This window comes from Sander lucioperca, chromosome 2 (genome assembly GCF_008315115.2).
Source record: "Sander lucioperca isolate FBNREF2018 chromosome 2, SLUC_FBN_1.2, whole genome shotgun sequence".
In the NCBI taxonomy this organism is placed as follows: domain Eukaryota; kingdom Metazoa; phylum Chordata; class Actinopteri; order Perciformes; family Percidae; genus Sander; species Sander lucioperca.
The window spans coordinates 39,569,805-39,585,712 of NC_050174.1; the positions used below are offsets into that span (position 1 = coordinate 39,569,805).

Sequence of the window (15,908 nt, forward strand, 5' to 3'; positions counted from 1 at the left end):
GTGTCCATGTGCCAACACTGAAACAGGTTTTGCTAGCTGTTATCATTCCTCCTGTTACTGGTCATTAAGAGATTAATTCCAATGTAAGTGATGGGGAACATGATCCACATTCCTGGTGTATAAAAATACATCACAAACTTTATTTGAAGCTAATACAAGGCTTTAGCAGTCTGAGTTAGACAAACTAAGTAGGTATCTTCCAAAATTATGGTCAAGGCTCATTTATATTTTTATGTCCTTTATGTCTGTTTTATGCACTATATAGGTCTGAAAACATGCATTGATTGATTGATTGATTGATTGATTGATTGATTAATTGATTGTTCTGGGTTGATCCAGCCAGGTCCTTTCAGCCAGCTGACTGCACTCTGCTGCCGCTTTGCTGTTGTTTGAATTAATTCTCTCCTGCCCATCTCCTCACAGTTGAAGGGGGTAAACCCATTCAGTGTGTTGACTGCTATGAAGGACATGGCATGCTAATATTATTGCCATCAGATGTCCAAGGGCGGGGAAATGCCCTAATCACTTCCTCCCGAGTGCCCCTGAAAGAGAAGCTCAGTGGCGGGGGGGTGGAGGGTGGCTGGCTGTTTAAACCCCGCCTGGATGAGCTGTTTTGGGGGGACGGTGAGGAGGGGGTCGGGGGAGGCACAGTACAGCATCCGGATCGGACCGTGATGGTACAGGATGTGTGTGCTTAACTCTATTGAACTAAACTAAATAGGGGAGAGAGCCTTTAATGCCGACAATAAGCCGCTTCATTCAGCAGCGCGGTCCAGACGCACAGCTCTGTGGAGTAGAAATTACGCACGGAGGGGCTGTTCTGCGGCAGCTGTTTAGATATTCAAAATCAGTTCAATAAATTGGCGGAATATCCTTTAATAAAATATTTTAAAGCTCTTCAGCTCTTGATAAGATTAGATTTGTCCCTAGGCTGAATGTGGAGAGAGAGAGAGAGAGAGAGAGAGAGAGAGAGAGAGAGAGAGAGAGAGAGAGAGAGAGAGAGAGAGAGAGAGAGAGAGAGAGAGAGAGAGAGAGAGAGAGAGAGAGAGAGAGAGAGAGAGAGAGAGAGAGAGAGAGAGAGAGAGAGAGACCCCCAGCTGGTCCCACAAGTCCTATAATACTAAGCACAACATGCTTTACCTTCAATGAAAGCTGAGACGGGGGGACGGTTGACTCAGCTCAGAGCTCGGATACAAAACCAAGAGCGTCGCTGTTTAAGCGGCTTAGTTCTCCCGCATCTGTTCCACTACACCTTCTGCTGTGCGCCGGAACATTTATCATTCACTGACTGTGGCACGTTTAGAACTGCAACTTATCAAAAGCAGAGAGACAACTTGGATAACGCTCTTACTTTTTCTTGCCCACCTTCCTCTCTTGCTGTGACTGGTGTCAAAGGTGATGGTATCATTTTCTAAGAGAGGACTCCTCAGGTGATGGTCTGTCTTTTTGGAGATAGTGACCGCTTTTGGAAACGTGCTAGGTTTTCCACGACTATTATTTTTTCTGCTGCTACCTTCGCTTTGGCTCAAGTATGGCTCTATACTCTCGGTTTGTGGTCGTACTGCTTTACGGATGGAGTTATATGTGCGTTGGATACTGCGCGATGCTGAAAACAGACAGTTTCCCCGAGAGACGAAAGGTGGATTTTACGCATTCTGAGGATAAAAAGCACCCTACTAAAGACGACCAGGATCTGCTTTTACAGGATACAATGACGGAACACATGCAGATGCTTTACGCGAAGTACAACCGGGCTGGATTTCCATTCAAGGACGGCAACACTGTCCGCAGTTTCAAAGCGCACTGGGGTAGGTGTCCAAAGTTTTACGCATGTTAACAACACTGAGTTCTGCCAGTCAAGAGAGGACATAAATGCAAGCCTTACGTTTTCGTAAAAGTAAACTGGATTCGGTAACGTGTCCTGACCCGCTCAATTAGAATTATCCGAACAAAGTGTACCGAGCTACAGAATGTGTGCGCAATTTAGGCATATTAAAAAAATAGCACGCATTTCAGGAGCAAAATGTTTATTATCCTGATTTTGTTAATAAAACTGTAAAGAAAGGTGAAAACTGACATTCACGTGCTGAGCAGAAACTAAGATACACCTGTTGATCCAGTCATGGAAATGTTAACAACCTGTTACCCATGCCCTGCGCCAGGAACGCAGGGAGATTCCGCATCCGATATCTGCATGCAAAATCGTTTCCCGACACATTTGTTTTTTATCACCTTTAGATTTCAGTGTCAGATAGTGTAGATAGATATTCTCTCGAGCCAGCATCTGGCAGCTGCCCAGCCTGCCTGCATTGGGGCAGAATTGAAGAGTTTTCACTGCAGTGAGCTTCTGCATGGGGCTTTTATTGTTTTCTCAGGGAACTCTTCCAGTAACTTTAATCTTATAAGCTCTAAATTACTTACAGGCTGCGCTGTGTTATTATCACTTCGACGTGTCCACTATTAAAAACGACCTTTTTCAATTTACGGTTAAAGTTTGTTAGATTATACTGCCTCCTATCGTCTGGGTGCTGTGTGTCATAGCATATAAAGGGTCAGTTCACCCAAATTACAAACATGTTCTTACCCCCTGTGGTATCTAGCCATGCAGATAGTTTGAGGTTTTATTTGCCTGGGTTTTGAGATATTTTGAGATTTCTGCTTTCTGGAATTATGCTTGTGTAACTTAAATCATTGCAATATCATATTTTAAAAAGGCAACAGCAACATCTTTTTCCATAAACACTGTCCTGGTTACTCTGGATGATCCACAGACCTCACGGTGGAAGGTTTTCAGTGAAACTACTATCCTTCAAAGAAAGGGAGCATTTTAGATATGATAAGTGTGTTTTGTGGATTATCCGGAGTATTGGGATGAAGGCAGAAAACTTCAGATATTTCAAAACCTTGGCAAATAAAACCAGCATTAGGCTATCTGCATGGCTGAGAAAATGTTGGATCAGGATTAAGTGAATACGTTTATACAAAAATTATTCTGATCGTTATTGTTAATTAATACAGGAAGGTTGGTTAGTTTGTGATGTCCTGTACAACTGTGGTGCATTGTGCAAATAATATTATTTATTATATATACAGGTACGATAAACAAGAAGCAGCTGCAGATTTTCAACCTCACCTCACTCACCAAGTCAGAAGACGTTCTGTCTGCCACTCTTCATTATTACATTGGAGACCTTCAGAACAGCACCCAGGGCTGCTCCAGGTCCAAAAGCTGTGCACGCCACGGCCCCCGGAGGCACAACCACATCCACATGGTCATCTGGAGTTTTGCCTCTGTAGATAACAAGATAAGGACTCTAGGACACTTTCAGATCAATGTGTCGACCCTCTACAGGGACTTCATATCTTGGCAGTGGAAGGACATTACTCGTGTGGTCAACCAGGCCAAACACCACGACGAGCTGCTTATTGGGATCGATGTGGCCTCCCAAGGGCCCCAGCAATGGAAGAAGCTCCTGTCTGACCGCTCACCCTACATCCTGGTCTACGCCAATGACTCTGCCATTTCAGAGCCTGAAAGTGTGGTAGCCACCCTCCAGAGACACCACTCAGTGGGAGGGGAAGGCTCCGTTTCACACAGCTTCCAAAAACTGGGACTGCGTGAGCGAAACAACACTGAACAAGAACAGCCGCAGCCCAGACACAAGCGATCGGTGAACGTTCTGCTCCCATTGCAAAACAACGAACTTCCCGGGCACGAGTATCCGTACAAGACCACCGGGTGGGATGAGACGAGTCCATATGAACCTTTTGAAAACAAGCAGCCCCGTCGGCCACGTAAAAAGACACGCAAGAATCAGCGGCACAAGATGCCCCTGCTGCAGTTTGATGAGCAGACGATCAAAAAGGCGCGAAAGAAGCAGTGGAACGAGCCCAGGAACTGCGCTCGGAGATACCTGAAAGTGGACTTTGCTGACATTGGATGGAGTGAATGGATTATATCACCCAAGTCGTTTGATGCTTACTACTGCTCAGGGTCCTGCCAATTCCCCATGCCAAAGGTGAGACTTTTGTAGTGCACTTCTGAAATGGATGCCAACCTGAGGGTCAGTAATGGGAAAGCAGATGAAGTACCCCAGATGTTCACCAATATTGGGGTTTCTTTTCTTTGGAATTACTGGAATATTTTTTTACTTTTTGGGTCTCTAAACGTAATTCAAATAAAACAGGAGAAATTAGGCCCATAGACATATGTAACTTGTGACAATGAGTTACAATTAGACATTGCTTTGCTTCTAGGGGTCACAAGTCAAAAGGGTTGGGAACCACTGCTCTACTGGGTCATGCTTCCAACACTTCCAGTAACCAGGTTTTGTTTCTTCTCTGCCAATAGATTGTAAATTGTAGGCCACTTATGTTTTTAGTTAAATTTGAGCCTCAGTTTCAAAACCTTCAGTTTTTTTTGGCAGCTTCTTAATCTGTTTTGTCACCAAGTATATTTATATATCAACAACTGATGCACTAACATACATGATATTACACCAGAACTCAACATACAGTACAACAGACTACAAACATCAGTCAGTATGTTTAACATTTAAACACTGACATTTTTTCAGCCAGTATGGTAAATATTATGTGAGTAGAACAGGCTTGAGCTATCAGTACATCTAGCCATTAAGCTTTCAGTTCCTCATTTACTGTTGCTGTTACTGCTCTGTATAATGTTCATTTGGATAACATTAATATCAGTCCCTGGAGCATATCTGTCTTCTATTATAAATGATAATGTCAAATAACGGAAATGTATGCCATCTGCTTTCATCTTCAACTGCCAGGATAAACTAGTTACAGTTGTAGCTCATGCTTTTATCTTCTATATTTAAGGCATTAAGGTCATTAAGTCTTTGATGATATGCATCAGAGCTTAATTTATATAATTTAACAAAAAAGGTCAGTCCAGAGGGAAGTCCTATTTTACTAAACATGTAGTAAAAGTGGTCAAACTACAGATTATGTAATCCAAATGGCTTTGTAACAAAAAAATGAAATGCTCAGATGTACAACTTCCTGAGGAGCAGGTGGCTGACCTCGACATTGAAAATCAATAAAACTTTATAACCATGGTGAAGGAAAACGAACAAGAACCTTTAAGGAAGCAACTCAGTTTTATGCCATTTCTAAAGGTTTCTCTTCAGTTGCATTTGAAAGAACATGCACAGAAGTAAGAGAAATAAAGAAACTTGTACTTCAACTAATTTTTAAACATCACCTCCCCTCGTAGCTTGCGGCCCCGGTGACAAGATAACATCACAGGTATTTTAAATATGGCCGGAATGCACGAGATCCATTCACTTAATTCATTACCTCGGAGTCGCCGGCCTTTGTAGTCAGACGTAATTAGTCCCAGAAGTAGGGCCTAAGGCAACCTCCTCCCTCTCCTGTAGGTTTGCTGCCTGTGATGCTGTGTCTCCTTTGTCAGGCTAGAGCTTTAAAAGCTGCTAAATAGCTACTATTAAAAGGTGCCCTGTCACATACTGGATCCTGCCAAGACATGAAGCAGCTGATCAGGTGTGTGAACTGAGCTAGCACTCAGGCCCTCTGATTGTGGTCTACCTGCAGCTGCTTGTTGGATGCACTGAACAATATTCTTTTAATTGTGCATTATATAGTAGATATGCTAACTTGACAAATTCGCTATGAATGGTGGTTCCTATATGATCTAAAGGATAAATGTTGTAATAAATAGCTCACAAAGAGCTATGTAAAAGATGCTCTCCTGGACTCTTAATAGAAAATTCCTGTATATTACAAATGTGGCCCTATTTTAATAGATTTGGTTGTAATACCACTACAGCAAAGTCAGATGGTACACGAAATGAGCAGTTAGATGATCAGACAGGTTGGAAAAATGCCAACAGTGTATCAAGATTATCTGAATCACTGTTTTGGACCTAATATGTCAGTAACAATCCCTCACAAAACTATGCATGCACAACTATCGCAAGTTAGTCGTAGTTCTTAATTTAACAGTATGTTAACTGTGATGGATGTTAACAATGGACATTTGGCTAATAATTAAACCATTAACTTTCTTCTTCTGTTCCAAATACGTTTGGTATATGTGGTAAAAAAAAGAAGAAGAATGTCTTTATGTCTGTCTGCTTGTGTTTTTTCCCTGTTAAACTTCTTAATCCCTGTTAAACACCTTTTATTAATGTTGATTTCCATGATTGTCATTTAACAAAACCCATGTTGTTAAAAATGTTTCCTTGAAGTGCATCTAAAAAGAAAATTGTGTAACAATATGCAAAACAACCACATTATTTTACAAAGTGATCAGAAATTAAAGTGCATCACCGAATACTATCCAAGAAAACGTTTGCTTTAACAGTGATTTGTTTTGATAATGGATTTTTGCAATACAAAATGTTTGAAGCATATTCTTCTCTGGATACATTAAATCCTTTTTAATCCTTTTTGTCCCTTTGCTTTATAGGCTCTGAAGCCCTCTAACCATGCCACCATCCAGAGCATAGTGCGGGCGGTGGGCGTCGTCCCTGGCATCCCCGAGCCGTGCTGTGTCCCAGAGAAGATGTCTTCCCTCAGCATCCTCTTCTTTGACGAGGACAAGAATGTGGTGCTGAAAGTCTACCCCAATATGACTGTAGATTCTTGTGCCTGTAGATAGATGTTTTCCTTCAATGCCTGTTCACAAAAAACTCATGTCATACAGAGAAAAAAAAAAAATCAACACATGCAGCCAAAACTCTCTCCTCCTGTCCCTTAAGTCTTACACTCTTTCACTCACAAACACCCATTGAACACAACTTCCCTTTTGCACTGGAGGAGAGTACAGCCTGTTGTTCCAGGTGAAGAGGAGACTGGTCATGGGAAGGAATGGATCGTGTGAATCACACTCGTGAAAGATAACTGGAATGGAAAGTCCAATCTCCATGCTCCGATTTCACCACCACTGTTTATCTTTATGTCTTAATCACCGCTGCTCAGTTATGTTGGGCGAGAGCAGGGTGACTATGAATCATAAACTCACTATCAAGATATACAAATACTGATCGAGGCATAAGAGAGACAAGAATTGAAGGAAAAATCACTTTTCAGGATAAATGATCTCAGTTTGAACTGATGCCTCTGAGGGAGGGAGGGGGGGGCATTCTCATCTTTCTCACCTTCATAGCTTGAAGTTGTCTTTTGTCATTACCACCAAGTCACCTATGCTCGCACTTGCATGGTTTTTGTTACTATTTGTATGTATTTATGTCTGTACTGTACTATCACTGTGTTATTCATTATATGAGAAGTTATTGTATAATTATTGGCTTGGCTGCTATAGAGAGATATATTAGATTCCAAAGCCAGAATTGTGACGTAGACGGTACAGTAGATAGCCGTACATATTTGTGTTTAGATCACTGCTCCGTTGTTGTACAGTACAAAACCCACATTTTAAGAGTTTATTATATGAGGAAGTGTAAGCTACTTTTATTTGTGGTCTTCATTAACAGTTGGAATGGGAAGTTTTGGAGGAGACCCAAAATACCATTGTTTCACCAAGAAGATGATTTGCAAGTAAACTTCAGATTTGATTTGGAAAGATAAAGCAATACAGCATATCAAAAGGAGAAAGGACTACATTGAATAAGAACTATCAGCATGTGTTTCTGACAAGTGTAAAACCACAGGACTCTAAAAGCCAATTGATGTGTGGAATTTTGAAAGCCTTGTTGGACCTGATAAGCTCAGAAAGAAATCTAATAAGTCGTGGCAGGCATACAAGTTTAATACTAATGGTTTCAATGGACTGATATCAGGCTGAACCTATTTGTTTTTGGCATTGTTGAAGTTCAGAACATGTTGCCATTACATTCTGTTTAAAAGTATGTATCGTATTTACAGCATAGAATGACATGTATTAAGAAAAACTATTATAAACTACCAGATGCTTCTAGAAATCTGTTTTAATCAACTAAGATATCAAAAACATCATTATCAAGTTAATATACACAGCTGGTCTGGAATCAGTTTTGGTTTACATATCCTAAAGGCTCATCATTTTTGTTTTTTTGCCAATTTTCTTTGAAAAAATACCTGGATTTCGTTTAAAGGTTGAGATGGATCGAAAACACTATTGTGTTTTCATCTCCAAGAAAAAACTGGGAACTATAGTTGACAGTAAACGGGGTCCTCTGGTGGCAACCCTAGAAAATAAAATGAGCAGTGCATTATGCGCGAGTTCCTCAAAGTAATTTAAAATTGTGCTTCTGGGATTTTATTACCCAGTTTTCACCCAGATTTTCTCATCACCCATTTAAAATAAAAAACAAAAATGGTGAGCACTACATATAATATATTGAATGGTCAGGGAGATCTGGTCTGTTTTTCTGGGTCACATAAGCCTTTAATATTACTGTATAGAGAAGATTTTACATAAATCATTATTACTTTGCATCAGGTCAACATTGAACAACAGGCACACCTGGAAGAGCAGTTAACATGTCGTAACGTTGCCTTGGGTTGTTTATTATTGTCAGAGTTCAAAAAACTAAATATTTATTCAGATCAAATAGACTGAAAATATAGCAGCAAACCTTTTTTCTATACACTTGTACATTGTTTTTGTATATAGCTCACCATATGTTGATGACATTCTAATGTCGCTTTGAGATAGAAGTGCCTTTTGAAATGGGTGGATTTCTGCTTTTCAAAAAGGTTTGATTTGATTCATCGCCTGTTCAGAGGGGTCTGTTCAGTTTGCAATGAAGTCAAAGCAAGCAGCTGGGAATAGTTTTTTTAATGGTACAAAATAGTCTACAGTGAGTGAACATAGTGTATTTTCTTTTTATAAGTATGGAGAATTTACTCTAAAATGTATTTCAAATAATTCACTATTTTGATATTTCAGAGACATTTGTTTTGTGTCAATAGCTAAGGGCAGATTTTTTTTAACTTTATATATTTTGTACTGACACCTTTTTCCAGTTTGTGCTTCCTCATCTTGTGCCAATACAGATTGTATCAGTGCATGCTGTAGAATGGAGTGGCTACCTCTGGTTGTGCCAGTACAACATTGCAGACATGACGACTGCTGACAAGTTATTTTTGGGGCCTTTCCTTGCATTCGAGACTCGAGACTTCTAAACTTCACTGATGTCTTTTGGAGTGCAAAAATCAAAGAGACTTGGATACAGTACAGTATATCAGCAGTTTATAAGAGCTTACTCCTCTTCACTGTTCAATCCTATTTTGTAAATGTTATGCTGTAGGTAAAAAAAGAAATGCTTGTACAATAAGCTTCATAAAATATATTTGTATATGGAAATGACCTTTAACATGCATCTATTTATTTTCTGTATGTTGCATATCTTGTACAGGTGTGGTCTGGGAAAGGGGGACCAAAACCCTGACATGTCGATGGTCTTTATATCTGTGATGGACATTTGTCACTACTAAAGCCCCCGCCCCACCACCACCTCTGAGCTCTGACCTACCTTACAAAGCATTCAAAGAAATGAATAAAAGTATGCAAGACTCAGATCTATTAAAGATGTTTTTGGTTCTAAACCTGAAGGTTTCGAAGGGTAGTGGCAAAAAAACAACACACAAAGCAAAATGTATTTCCTTTATCTCTCCCTTGGTACAATTCTGCAAAACAGATGAATATTTCTGAAATTCAATAGCAAAACTTAGAAGCATATCTTTATTTACAGTATAACTGTTTGCCTTTAACTTTAATATAGTGCCCAAAAACGTCAATATTTACATTTTATATACACGTACAGTATTTGTAGGATTTGTCTTGACTTAGGCAGTTGTAGATAGTACAGTGTAATGTGTTGCAACAGCCAAAATTGTGTGCAAAAAAAAATTGGGTGTTTTCATTCTTTTGAAATCATGTACAGTAGATACACTTTTTTATGTTTTATCCCCTTGCCTTAATATAGGCTTCGATATTTGATATCTTTTAGCACTAACAATGTTCAGTAAACATGAGGTCTAAATACATGTTGCCGTTGTTACAGTTTGGTTACATTTCTGTTTTTGTAAAACTTTATTTTGAGGTACAGTTCAGTCATGAATCCGCACAAATTGAACAACAGGTCATTCTAGTGGCAGACATTTGACTTGTCATTGCAGTAAAGCAAGTGTGATGACATTATAAATTGTTTTATTTAAGGGTCCTGTAAGCCAGCATGCTTAAAAACAGGGTTGTGGCTAGCCTTGCAGACCTCTGAATTGCTGCCCAAATCCCTGATTTCTTTAGCAGTTCAAGTACAGGCCTTTTATCATTTTTTACAGCTAGACAGCAATGTAACTACATTCATGAAAAATAGCAGCAAATAATGGTCACAAAAAGTGAAAAGTGTGGGTGAAATTGACGCAGCTAGACAGGTTGTAAATCTAATGGGAAAAGTAATGTCTTAAAATCTTAAATTTTAAGGTTTTTTTTTTGTTTTTGTTTTGAACTTTTTGAACACTCGCTACTGTTTGGTTACAGCAAAACAAAACATAACTTGCCAACAGAAATTGGCAAACATGAACTTAGTTTGATTATCAGGCCTGGCACTGAACAAAATGAAATGCAGCTATCACTAATGTCTTTACATACCTCTGTGTTTGGCAAGTCAAAATGTCCCCACTAAAAAAAGGTCTGCACATATTGGTAAGAAAATAAAATAATTAATAATAATCTATTGTGGCATAAAATAAAATTTCAATTGACCAATTTAAGAAAACTATTTCATTCAATTACAAAATGTCAAATTAAAAAAAACAATAATTAACAAACACAGCTGTATCCTGCAATCAGTAGTCATTATCTTAAGGCCACAGCTTTTCCAGGAATTTCAGATGCTTCCATACACCGACAACATCACACACTGTACATACTGTACACACACATTCACCAGTCAATGTATACATATATATGTGATATTTACAAGATTCACTCACCCAGTTTTTAAGGTTTCCATAAAGGAACATGTAGCTTGGATTGTATAAATTGTGTATTTTTTATGCTTGTGCTTTACAGTATTCAGGTTATACATAGACACATGGTACATAGTCGATTTACTGTAAACCTCAAGTGTTTGAAAATGGAAAATACATATATTTTTAACCCTAAGTTCCTGAAAACCCCCCAAGGTAAACCCTGATGGTTTTCTGCTCAGTTTGGCCTCTTTGCTGCTCCTCATCACATTATCAACGCCTCAGACCGAGCAGAACTGCCCTTCTTCTTGAGAAGCTGGGGACCGCAGAGTTGACTCAGCTTCAAAAAGGTAAATATTTCTTCAGGTCAGGCACCCTGCTGCGTGATGCTCACACTCTAGAGCTTAAGTGTGGAAGGTGTTCATGTTTTTATGTGTGTCTAGTTTGGGCAGTGGAGGGACTGTGAGGATACCACTGTTGGCACAAAGAACACAGGGACAGTACTGCGTTGTGGTTCGATGCCGTCTAAGCAGTTAAGTAGAATCTCTTCTCCCGAGTTTGTTCTCAAGTTACAGTGTCATCTCCACACATGATCTCCTCACCACACACCTCCATTCCTCAACAGTCGTAAAAAAACTGCCAATGTAATCACAAATTCTGTCAGCTGTAAGAAATAAAGACTTTGCAGCTGTATCACAAATTTCCCCGCCAGCCACATCTGGAACCATCATGAGGGCCTAGAGAAAAGTGTCTGAAAACTATATTTTTTAGGTATCCGTGAAAGATTATTATATGGCTGTAGATTGATTAAGGACCGTAAAAACATTAATACTGTGACACAGGACACTGGTCTTTTTCAAGACTTACTCCCTCCAAAGCAGTAGGAGATGAAGCTTAGAAAAGCTAAAGCTGTAATCAATTACTCTACCAACTTAGAAACTTCAGCAAAGATAACAAAACATCAAATGTTGGTACAGTATGTGGTGAAAATGTTGTTAACGTTACTACTCTCTCATCAGTGATTTAACTTGTATAACATTGGCCTTTTTACTTGTTCCCACTGTTTTCTTTTGTGCAACACTTTTTAGTGCTAGTTCCGGTTCGCCATTTTGTAAACACTGTACATGAGCCTTAACTGGAACTGTACACTGAAGCGCATTGAGGCCAAACTTTGCCATTGAAATGTTATTGTTGGGATCCAAATAGCTGAATGAAAAAGCATGTTCCTTCATGAATTCTAGGTTGCTAGAATGTTTGAACTGGTTACAAAACAGAGCTGATTCTCATTACCCAACTCCAAAGTAACGAATACATTTAGTTTTTTAATCTATGCCTATTGCCTATTTTGTTTTGCGCAATTTCCCCAACCATCCAAGGACTTGATTCCTCAATGGCTTCCCACCCACAAACACTGCCAGCTTTGTTTTCGGTTTAGGTGAGTGTTTATCCACTGCAACATGCAGTAGCAGCAGATTGTGGAGAACCTCAGTAGCTTTTCAGTATTACAGATTCTAGCTTGCTATGCTAACATGCCGCTACTACTGTTCACTATTAGCGCTACATTGTACTAGATTAGCTTGAGTGCCAGTCAGATATACTAACCAAAAGGACAGTGATTGTTACATTACAAACTGTTTCACAGTCAAACTCAAAGGAAAATATGCCTATAACTGTTCATTTGTGTTGAGACGGCCGATCTTTAGTTCAGCAAGTAACCCGCTAACTGCAGCTACTGTTGCCCAGAACCTGAGGTCCTCCACCATGTTGCCCCGAGTTGATGTAAGGTGGCCTTTGCCCCTCAAGCTTTGGTTATGGTGTGCAAAGAAAAGACAACAATGGAAAGATGGAGCAATAGGTCTCAAAAGTCCATATCCCAACCAGACAGCTCTTCAGGAGGACTGTCCTCATCTGGAGGGTAGCTGTCAAAATAGCTGTGATCTGTCGGTCCTGTAAGCTGGAAGAGAAGACAATAAAGGAGGAAAGGGTGAGAGATATAATTCTTAAGTTGCCTTCTGAATTACTAACAGTTTTGGAATCCAACAGTAGTGGAACACCATTGCTGGAGCACCTAAATAAAAAAAAAATGAAGGTCAATTGTTGTGCTGGTGCTCATTCTCGATATAATAAGGTAGTTTATGTTCAACTGATATCCTCCTCTGAGAAGCCTTAAGGAGCACTACAATGAATCAAAGAAGGAATTAATTTTTTTCCACTTCTCTTCCACGTGTTTATTGTAAACCCAATAAAATGTGAACAAGAAAAAACAGGTAAAGTTGTATAGCTGCCTGATCAAAGACACAATAATGCAAACTAAAAAGCTCAATAAAATAATTTAATCACTCTTGTAATATATACAAGAGTATATGAAGAGGAAAATGTATAGTTATGTTTGGGAGAAAGAATTTTGTTAGTTATTCTATTCTTATTTTTATTTCATGTGGTTGTTTTGTCTGAAAACGTCTTATCTGTTGTCATGTTTTGTGTGGACCCCAGGAAGAGTAGCTGATGTACTGCATCAGCTAATGGGGATCCTAATAAAATAAAATAAAATCACAGTATTTAATGGCTTTAAATTTACATACCGTACACATAGTATAGTGACGTTTTTTTTCACTGTAACATTTGCCATTTTTGCAAATAAAGTTTCTTCTTGGACTGGTTTGTATTAGAACTTTGCAAAGACAACTTTGGATTAATATCTATACTGGAAATGTATTTTTGATTAGTATGTCTACACTTGGTATGTCCTTAGGGTGTGGTTTTTATATAAGCCATTACAGGTTTCTACCACACCCTCACATGTATTTTGTATTTCTTCAATAGAATTTGTATTTTATGTCTGTGAAACAAATAAACATAAACTTACTTCTCTTTTCAGTGGAGATGGTAAAGTCCTCGCCTTCAGTCCCTCCCAGTTGAAGCCGTTAAACCACCTTCAGACACATTATGGAGCACATAAAAACATGTTTGTAAGTAAATCTGACTCTGCCAGTACAAACACAGAAGAGACACATTTTTTAAATCAAAAGTTGACACCACTACTTTCCCTGACCAATTTCCCCTCGGATGTTACAGTGTTACAGAGGAGCCTTGAACATGACCCCTTATTCCTGGTAATATGCTTGGCTAAAAGAGGCCCAGTCTGAAGAGTAAGAGCCTTTATCAGTTCAAAGGCCTTAAAATAACATACTTTACTTTATGACCTTACTGTATACCTTCCTGTATCTCTCTCTCTCTCTCTCTCAGCCTTCATATTCACTCAAAAAAGCAAGTTAAGTGAAGAAAGACTGTGTGAAGTCCAATAATGTAATAAGCCTTTGAATATGCTTACATCCTACTGTTCTTGTACAGTGTGTTCAGTGATTATCTAATTGCTGTGGTCATAAACCACTGGCCCACATTCATAATGTTCAATCAGTGCTAATAGCTCGGCTAATCTTCCCACTGAGATCAGCAACACAATGAGTCAGTCCCTACTTACCTGTGCTTCTTGATATCAGTTATTCCATTTTTGAGGTTTCCCAGTCGCTCTGAGGGATTCCGCCTGTAAAGTAGATGGGGGTGTAGATCCAAATAAACTTTGAGTTTCTTTTTCTATTATCTTGCTTGCTTTGTTCAAATACTGGACATTTATATTTATTATTGATTGCCATTTTGTTGTCCAGGTAAACTCCAAGTGCTTAGACATTTAAAGGCACTGCCGCCTCTTAATTTAGGCTTTTAATTGAATTTAAGGCTCAAAGGCAAATTTTGACTGGATTACATGGTTCAGAATCCTTTCCCATCTCAGGTACCTGGACTAAAGCAGGTCTGGATCGCTATCCTAAAGTTTGTCTTCTCTACATGTCAGTTCAGCCATCATCAAATTCTGTTCTGTGAAATTTGGTGGCTCAGTAAAAGTAGTTGAAGTGGTGGATTGGAGGATTTATTAGATTTACTTTTGAATGTTGCCCATGTGATCTTGTACCTGCACAGCTTGCGTATGAGGTCCTCGGGTCTCTTTGTGACCTTCTTGGGGAAGTCCATCTTCTCGATTCCTTTCAAGATGAAAGTGTACGTCATCATCTGGTCACTCCCTGAGAACGGAGGACTGTTGAGTGGAGGGGGGGTGGGGGAAAGGCAGAGATTTAGCCTCTTTGATTTAGCTGAGGTCTGTTGGAGCGAAGCTTTTCAGCAGCACTCTGATCAAGTCAGCAAACAACAATTACTGCAAATCAGGAAGGAGATTGAAGTGATAAACAGAGGAAGGATCATTATGAGGTACTTTACTCAAATAAAGCCTTGCTGCAGACAGGATGCACAGACGACTGACCTGCCAGTAAGGAGCTCAAACACCAGGATGCCCAGAGCCCAGAAGTCTACACTGAAGTTGTGGCCTTTGTTGAGGATGATCTCAGGGGCCACGTACTCCGGTGTCCCGCAGAAGGTCCAGGTCTTTTGGCCGCATCTGATCTTCTTGGCAAAACCAAAGTCAACCTGGGATGGCAGAGTTGAACACTTAACTCTAAAAAGTCCATGGGGGAATTTTTAGACCATTCCCATAAAAATACCTTAATGTTACTACAAGGAACTTTAATTTTGTGTTGATTTTGACGGCCCCTGTGGACAAAAGCAGTAGTGTTTCCAAGAGCACCGCTACCTTTTGTCGTAACAGCCTGTTCTCATAAACCATACGTTCGAAAAGCTACGAAAAGATCAGCACTGTAATTCGTATGCCGAGTTTGCTTCCTGGGGAAAACAAATGACTTTCACCCAAGAAATGCGTGTTCCTTGGGAGTGTTTTAATACAAACCACGATCTTTTTCCTAAACTTAACTAGTCATTTCGGTGCTAAAAACTTAACTTTCGTCACCGCATAACTCACTTTTTCTTGCCTAAACGTAACCGTAATCTCAGCTCACGGTGCTCTGTACCCGGTGAACAGTCACCTATTCTCAGGTAACTGAACCACCAACTATCGTTGACCTGATGGAGCACCATGCGGCGCACCATACAGAGCACCG

The 15,908-nt window shown here is 39.6% G+C and overlaps 2 protein-coding genes across 3 annotated transcripts in view; one reads left to right on the forward strand and one right to left on the reverse strand.

Annotated features, from left to right (window-relative positions):
• The first annotated feature begins 1,082 nt into the window (after window positions 1-1,082).
• bmp3 (bone morphogenetic protein 3) lies at window positions 1,083-9,511 on the forward strand. The gene is made up of 3 exons (XM_031305452.2): window positions 1,083-1,808; window positions 3,094-4,019; window positions 6,458-9,511. Exons 1-3 carry the CDS (start codon window positions 1,532-1,534, stop codon window positions 6,647-6,649), a joined length of 1,395 nt encoding a protein of 464 aa, XP_031161312.1. The 5' UTR covers window positions 1,083-1,531; the 3' UTR covers window positions 6,650-9,511.
• Window positions 9,512-9,651: 140 nt separating this feature from the next.
• The window catches only part of prkg2 (protein kinase cGMP-dependent 2), a 38,138-nt gene continuing 31,881 nt past the window's right edge, over window positions 9,652-15,908 (reverse strand). For both annotated transcript variants that reach the window (XM_031305450.2, XM_031305451.2), the window contains 5 exons: window positions 15,218-15,381; window positions 14,873-14,995; window positions 14,387-14,449; window positions 13,772-13,838; window positions 9,652-12,859 (listed from right to left, as the gene is read on the reverse strand). In XM_031305450.2, the coding sequence (XP_031161310.1) occupies window positions 12,764-12,859; window positions 13,772-13,838; window positions 14,387-14,449; window positions 14,873-14,995; window positions 15,218-15,381 (513 nt within the window). In that variant the 3' untranslated portion in view covers window positions 9,652-12,763. The remainder of the gene's footprint in view (window positions 12,860-13,771; window positions 13,839-14,386; window positions 14,450-14,872; window positions 14,996-15,217; window positions 15,382-15,908) is intronic.

Bases quoted from the DNA above. Each gene is read 5' to 3' on its own strand.
- bmp3 (XM_031305452.2), top strand. From the start codon at position 1,532: ATGGCTCTATACTCTCGGTTTGTGGTCGTACTGCTTTACGGATGGAGT. The intron at 1,809-3,093 runs GTAGGTGTCCAA...TTATATATACAG, and splicing joins CAGTTTCAAAGCGCACTGGG to GTACGATAAACAAGAAGCAG. The intron at 4,020-6,457 runs GTGAGACTTTTG...TTTGCTTTATAG, and splicing joins GCCAATTCCCCATGCCAAAG to GCTCTGAAGCCCTCTAACCA.